At 46.1% G+C, this 7,946-nt stretch overlaps 1 protein-coding gene across 1 annotated transcript; it reads right to left on the reverse strand.

The window, feature by feature from the left end:
• Positions 1 to 329: 329 nt before the first annotated feature.
• tstd2 (thiosulfate sulfurtransferase like domain containing 2) lies at positions 330 to 7,901 on the reverse strand (the record flags this gene model as incomplete). Its single annotated transcript, XM_083651878.1, has 9 exons — positions 330 to 750; positions 859 to 997; positions 1,560 to 1,718; positions 2,144 to 2,259; positions 2,512 to 2,617; positions 6,144 to 6,266; positions 6,443 to 6,551; positions 7,378 to 7,670; positions 7,767 to 7,901. The coding sequence occupies 9 exons, from the start codon at positions 7,899 to 7,901 to the stop codon at positions 518 to 520; spliced, it is 1,413 nt and encodes a 470-aa protein (XP_083508004.1). The 3' UTR covers positions 330 to 517.
• Positions 7,902 to 7,946: the final 45 nt, after the last annotated feature.

Genomic DNA, 7,946 nt, shown 5'->3' on the forward strand with positions numbered 1-7,946 from the left:
CAGGTGCTGTGTGGGTGAGATATTAAACTGCTACATTGCTACTGCCTTTTCCAAATAGCTAATTAAAATAATGGTTTTGAAAAAAGTAGTAGGCTACTGTATGTCATATTTATGTGATTTTCAAAACTTTCCCCTCATAGGATTCCTTGATGAGCTGTTCAAATTTCTTAAACTGCACAAAATTAACAGATCCAGCAGACATATCATCACTTTTTTCCCCTCAAAATGTGAATCAAGGGTTTAATTAAAAAGCAATGCTTTTATCCATTTCTGAAATTCACCAATACATACTTCATAAACACGGATGATTCTGTCTTCAGAAACAGAAATATTTTATAAGCAAGGGTCGAAAAATTTCTCAGAACTTCAAAAGTAAACTGCAATGTGTCTTTTTTCTCAGTTGGGGATATGTGACTTTTATTTGGAATGAAACTTCCAAATATATACAGCTGACGTCATTCTCAATTCCTGTGGAATGTCCCCGAACGAGTAACGGAGTCCAACTTCAAGCTCTCCATCACAGTACATCCTGAGGGATTCTGGGCCGCGTGTCGGTGCACTCGCACTCCTCCCTGTTCTGTGGAGTGGCAGCCGCCTGGCCCTGATCGCGGAGCCCTTTGCTCTGGCAGGTGGGGCAGCAGGCGGTGTGACCCTGCTTCCTGCAGATGGGACAGGAGAGCACCAGCTGGCAGCAGAACTGGGTGGAGCAGAGCTGGTAGCGGTCCCACGGAGAGCTGCAGTACCTGCAGTCTGAGTTGAACGATCATTTTATTTTTCCTACTTATACATGTTGTATGATCTAAAATGTGTTTGATCGCAAAATAACTTTGTCTATTTACTTCTTTTGCGCACACTAACCTGAGATGACGTCACTGTTGGAGGAGATAGCGTAGCGCTCATCGAAGACGAACAGCTTCCCTCGATAGAAGCCGTCTGGGAAGCGCTCAAGGTATTTGTGAATACCGCCTTTCAGCTGGTAAACCTCCTTACACACGTCCTACAGGCAGGGCAGGAGAGACGATAGTAACACCAACACGGTTGTTGTTTTTTCCACGATTCTTTTGGCAGGTAAAATAGTGAAAGCAGAAAATAGTAAGTTTACTCTCCTGGGCAGAAGGCAAGTGTGAGACATGCTGCCATTGTTTTTTTTTATGGTTGGATCAATGTAATGTTTAACATGTAACAGCAGAACAAACATGAACAGATTTTTGGTCTAATACAGTGAAACAAGTGCAATTTGCATTTTGAAATGCGCGCGCGCGCACACACACACACACACGTGACATCCATGCCAAATTTCGACCCCTGCCTTCGAAATCCCCCTTCACCCACTGCCCCCTTTTAGCCAATTGGCATGAACACACACACACACACACACACACACACACACACACACACACAAAAAACCTCCGTGCCAAATTTCAGCCTCCTAGGGCGAAAACTGTGCCCGCTAAAGGGTGGTGAACTTTTGGTGGACCAAGCGAGCGACAGAGTGACTTACGGAGCTGCTGGTCACAGCTAAGAGAGAAAAGTGGCATCCTGTAGTTTGAGGAACTCACTTTGGAGCGGAGGTAGGCAGAGGCACGTTCGCAGCGGATCCCTCCTGTGCAGTACATCAGCACCTTCTTGTCTCTGAACAGCTCCAGGTTCTGGTCCACGTAGTCCGGGAAGTAGCTGAACTTACGGATGTTCGGGGCCAGACAGCGACTAAACTGCCCCTGCAGGGAAATGACCCAGAAGATGCATTGATTTAGAGAACGCTGAGATGGAACTGCGGCAGCTAAACTCGCTGTGTGTTTGGCAGTTGTGCTTTTTCAGTTTATCTAATGGGTTTTGAGAAGGTTTCATAAACCCAAGGGTCGTAGAACTTCCTCAACCCAATTCTTCTTTCATTTATTCCAAACAAGCCAGTGCCAGAAGCTTAAAACGCATCACTTCCTTTGCGGCACATGAGTATTTTCCCCAGGAAAGAGCTACCAGACACCGGCTGTGTAGAACAGCAGATGGAGAGGCTTTCATCAAGTGGTTATCATTTAGGTTGAATCACTATTGTGTGATAGTAACCGTCGATAGACAGCAGATTATTAACCAGTTAACTGAAAATCAGCAGATATCAGTGGGAACAGGACACAAGATTACGTACAATTTTACTTTCATAAAAGTTGCGGCAGTCCAGCAGGACGGTGTCGCTGCAGGAATCATCTTCAGACAGTAGAGCCTCCACTTCTCTGTGGAACTCTTCAGGGTCCAAGTGAGTTCCTGAGCAGAACCACAGACGTGACTAATCACAATCAGGATGGACACATACAGTGCAGCTGTGGAAATGGAATTAAGACTTTCTTTCATTTGTAGCTGATCGGTTTGCTGATATGTTTTTGTTCTGTTCCTTTTACAAGCTGTTGAGGAAGGTACAAAACAATTGTAGCTATTATTGATATTATGAATAGTTGTAGTAGCAGTAGTTGTAGTATTAGTATTAGTGTTGTTTTATTGTTTACACTGAAATAGTACCTGCCAGTCGGTAGGAGATGACATCAGGATCCACTCCCATGGGAACGATCTCCTTATAGACGCCCACCTTCAGCTCAGTAAAACACTGTGCACTGCCATCACTAGTCTGAACACGCACACACAGACACACACAGACACAGACACAAACACACAGAGTTGAAATAATAGTTCAATTCATATGAATCATAAAGGTAGATATTCTGTGTGTGCAGGAGACCAGGTGGATGGGGAGTAAGGCCAGCAGCATGGGGAGAGGGTACAAACTGCTCTACTATGGGGTGGATGGGAGAAGAAATGGAGTAGGAGTAATCCTAAAGGAGGAGTATGCTAGCAGCGTGGTAGAAGTGAGGAGAATATCAGACAGAGTGATAGCTGTGAAGCTGGTGAGGGAAGGGCTAATGCTAAATATTATCAGTGCATATGCCCCCCAGGTGGGGTGTGAGATGGAAGAGAAAGAAAAATTCTGGAGCATGTTAGATGAAGTGGTAGAGAGCGTGCCGGCAGGAGAGAGAGTGGTGATTGGAGCAGACTTCAATGGGCATGTAGGGGAAGGTAACAAGGGAGATGGGGAGGTGATAGGAAAGTATGGCGCAAAAGAGAGGAACGCAGAAGGGCAGATGGTGGTAGATTTTGCAAAGAGGATGGGGATGGCAGTAGTGAAGTGAACACATACTTCATGAAGAGGGAGGAGCACAGGATAACATACAAGAGTGGGGGAAGGTGCACACAGGTAGACTATGTCCTATGTAGAAGGTGTAACCTGAAGGAGGTCAGGGACTGCAAGGTAATCGCAGGACAGAGTGTAGCTAGGCAGCACCGGATGGTGGTCTGTAGGATGACAGTGAAGGCCAAGGGGAAGAAAGCCAAGGGAGGGAAGATAGAGCGAAGGATTAAATGGTGGAAGTTAAAGAGAGAGGAATGCTGTGTGGAGTTCAGGGAGGAGGTAAGACAGGCGCTGGGGGGTAGAGAAGAGCTGCCGGTTGGTTGGGCAGCCACCGCAGAAGTGGTGAGGGAGACAGCAAGAAAGGTACTTGGTATGTCTTCAGGAAAAAGGAAGGAAGAGAAGGAGACCTGGTGGTGGAATGAGGAAGTGCAGGAAAGTGTACAGAGGAAGAGGGTGGCGAAGAAGAGGTGGGATAAATTCGGAGATGAGGAGAGTAGACAGAAATACAAGGAGACACGGCGGGAGGCGAAGAGAGAGGTGGCAAAGGCAAAGGAAAGAGCATTCAGCGAGTTGTATGAGAGGTTGGATACCAAGGAAGGAGAAAAGGATCTATATCGATTGGCTAGACAGAGGGACCAGGCAGGGAAGGATATACAGCAGGTTAGAGTGATAAAGGATAAGGAGGGCAATGTGCTGACCAGTGAGGACAGTGTGATGAGAAGGTGGAAGGAGTATTTCGAAGAGCTGATGAATGAAGAAAATGAGAGAGAGAGGAGGATGGACAATGTGGAGGCAGTGAACCAGGAAGTACAACAGATAAGTAAGGAGGAAGTGAGGGCAGCTATGAAGAGGATGAAGAGAGGGAAGGCGGTCGGCCCAGATGACATAGCAGCGGAGGCCTGGAGATGCTTAGGAGAGTTGGCAGTGGACTTTCTAACAAGACTGTATAACAACATCTTGGTTAGTGAGGAAATGCCAGAGGAGTGGAGGCAAAGGTTCTGTCTGTAACGCAAGTGAACGATCTTTATAGTGTACTAGTGCCTATTTTCAAGAACAAGGGAGACGCACAGAGTTGCAGCAACTACAGGGGCATAAAGCTGATGAGTCACACTATGAAGCTTTGGGAAAGAGTAGTGGAGGGTAGATTAAGAGGAGAGGTGAAGATTAGTGAGGAGCAGTATGGGTTCATGCCAGGAAGAAGCACAACAGACGCATTGTTTGCCCTGAGAATGCTGATGGAAAAGTATAGAGAAGGCCAGAAGGAGTTACATTGCATCTTTGTAGACCTAGAGAAGGCATACGACAGGGTACCAAGAGAGGAGGTGTGGTATTGTATGAGGAAGTCAGGAGTGGCTGAAAAGTATGTGAGAGTAGTGCAGGACATGTATGAGGGCAGTGCGACGGTCGTGAGGTGTGCAGTGGGAGTGACTGAGGGGTTCAAGGTTGGGGTGGGATTGCACCAAGGGTCGGCCCTCAGCCCATTCTTGTTCGCAATGGTGATGGACAGGCTCACAGACGAGGTCAGGCAGGAGTCCCCGTGGACTATGATGTTTGCAGACGACATAGCAATCAGTAGTGAGAGCAGGGAGCAGGTGGAAGAAAATCTAGAGAAGTGGAGACATGCGCTGGAGAGAAGAGGGATGAAAATAAGTAGAAGTAAGACAGAGTATATGTGTGTGAACGGGAGGGAAGATGGAGGGGGGGTGAAGATGCAGGGAGTAGAGGTACCAAAAGTGGAGGAGTGTAGATACTTGGGGTCAACCGTGCAGAGTAGTGGGGACTGTGGCAAGGAGGTAAAGAAGAGAGTGCAGGCGGGGTGGTGCGGGTGGAGAAGGATGACTGGGGTGATCTGTGACAGAAGGGTACCAGCGAGAATGAAGGGAAAGGTCTACAGCAGGGTAGTGAGACCAGCCATGCTGTACGGTCTAGAGACGGTGGCACTGACAAACAGACAGGTGGCAGAGCTGGAGGTGGCAGAGATGAAGATGTTACGCTTCTCTCTGGGAGTGACGAGGCTGGACAAGATAAAGAACGATTACATCCGAGGAACCGCCCATGTTGAGCAGTTTGGACAGAAAGTGAGAGAGGCAAGACTGAGATGGTATGGACATGTGCGGAGGAGGGAGGTGGGGTACATTGGGAGGAGGATGCTGGAGATGGAGCTGCCAGGAAAGAGGAGGAGGGGAAGGCCCAAGAGGAGGTTCATGGACGCAGTGAAAGAGGACATGCAGGCAGCTGGCGTGACGGAGGACGATGCAGAGGACAGAAACCGATGGAAACAGATGATCCGCTGTGGCGACCCCTGACGGGAATAGCCGAAAGAAGAAGATATGAATCATAAATCCACACACACGAGGCCTACACAGTTTGTTGTGGTTTTAAGGGCTGTGATTTGTTACCTCTGTCAAGGAGGTTATTTTTGACAGACAAATAGACAAACGGCACCGAATACATAGTCTCAACGCCAGACCCATGAGAGTTCTTACGCTGATACACTACATTACCGCATGCTGCAGAGCTCTCTCTGGGTCTGGGAGGCTTCCCCCCAGCCGGCTGGTTATGGGAGGGAACCGTTCACTTGGCCAGTGATTGGCCAGTCGTGGATTCAGTCTTCCCCAATCAGTAACGACTTTGCGACCAGATGACACGGAGGTGCAGCCCATGTTTTGAACCGCTCTCTCATCGGTGCTACGACCCGTCACTCATTCAATTTCAACCCGCCTTCAAAAACCAGCAGTGGCTGTGAAGTGGCACAGGCTCACTTATGTAGCATGCGGAATGCAGCGATTCAACATAATATTTGAGTCTGGGGAGAGACTCCCGAATACATAACCTCCTTGGCTGAGGTATTAACTCCTCAAATGAATGTTATCTAACACTAATTAATGACAAACGTATCTGAGGGCTGACTTTTGACTACCAATGAGTTGACAAGTCGACAATATGCTTCTTTTGAACTTATTCTGACCTTAAAATCTTCTTCTTCCAGTGTCTTGAAGAGCGGATGTGAGCGCATCGCCTTGATGTACAAGTCAGTCGCCACTTTGGTGCCGCCAACCGTCCCGTTGACTCCTTCTGTCGCCACCCTCACCTGAACACGAAAGCGTAATCATCAGTACGTATTTTTGGAATTACATTAAAACAGATTCAATAAACATGAATTTTATTTTTACTATTACAGAAACATGGGTGAAAGTCTCAGTCTATGGCACAATGTAAACCCTCTGCAGTCTCCACGTTGGAGGCAGGATAAGAGACTTTATTTACCTTGCCTGTCAAGTGGAGCTTTTCACACAACGCTTTCTGCCAGGCACAGATGACATGTGGCTTCTCAAGCTGACAGTAGCGGTAATACAGAAGAACCTGGCTTGGACCCCTGACAGATCAGAAGGAATAACACAGACACATCACCGCTTATTAACAGTGTATAGTATATCGACATGCATAGCATTACAGTTCAATACCATGATAATCACAAGGATTGTTTTCGTTATCAACATTATATCGCGATGTAGCTCACATGGAAAATCAAGTTAACGTTCGTCCCATTGAACTGAACGGTAATGTTAGGTGTGATGGCAAACAAATGAGAAATAAAATTACCAAATAATATTCACATCCCACTTCATTTCGTCAATGTATAAGTAACATTTGCTTGGTATATCACCAATTTACACAGCAGATTGTTTGTCATTGTGTGTCATGATATCCCCTAAATCTCCAGATCATATGATTCAACTGAAAGATGACAAATAATAATATTGAATTATCGCCGAGCACTAACCCAGAGACATCACTACTTGTATGCCGACACGCAGAGCTTGGATGGGACAATATGCTCATCATCGACACGATTCAAAACCATGTAATAAACAAAACAAAGTCTGACTCTGTAGAATTATGTTTATTTCTGAGCGATGGTATTGTCTTTGTAGAATGTAAATAACTTTAAAATACAATTACAGTACATACAAAGTTCAAATTATATCATTTGTATGGAGAGGTTGTGAAATTGTGATGGTCAAACCGTCTAATTGTTTGTGATCAATAAAGCAGAATATAATGTAGCCAATATTATTACAAATAATTTTTCTGCATTTTTGTATTGAATGTCGATAGATGGTCCGTCCCTAATGCACAGTATTACAATGTGTCTAAATGCACAGCTGAACCTAAATGGTAAAGAAGGCAGAACGTGGTACTTTTGCAGCTGCTCATCAGTGATGTGAGCGGTGTCTGGGATCCATACAGAGACATCCACTGGCTCTGTCTCATGCACGCTCAGCTGGGGTTCAGCCTCTCTGTCGAGCTGGCTTAACAGATGCTCAAAGGTGGACTCTGTCAGCTGCTGGATCTCAGTTCCATGAGTCCTGGCCACATGTTTGTGAATGGAAGATGGTTCCTTGAAGGTCTGACCGCAGCAGGACCAACATGATGGACTGCTTCCTTCCTCACAGCAGCTGTCTCTCTTGGATGCCACATAGGCAGCAAACGTCTGCAAAGAAGTAACAAAAAGAAGTAATGACTGTGCTGTTAGTATGGCAAAGTCTGAAACATCACAGATATTCTCTGGGTTTGTGATGTCACTCACCCTTCTCCTGCAGAAGGCGTAGTACTTCCTTATTGTGGCAGAAAATGTGGGTTTCTCTTGTTCTAATTCATGTGGCACGAAGGTGTCAACTTCCAAGTCTGTAAACTCTGTGCAAGGCTTATCATCTGATGCCATGGCTTACTTCAGCTAACGTACTATACTTTAAAATAACATATAATC

Source organism: Poromitra crassiceps (genome assembly GCF_964638095.1).
Source record: "Poromitra crassiceps genome assembly, chromosome: 15".
In the NCBI taxonomy this organism is placed as follows: domain Eukaryota; kingdom Metazoa; phylum Chordata; class Actinopteri; order Beryciformes; family Melamphaidae; genus Poromitra; species Poromitra crassiceps.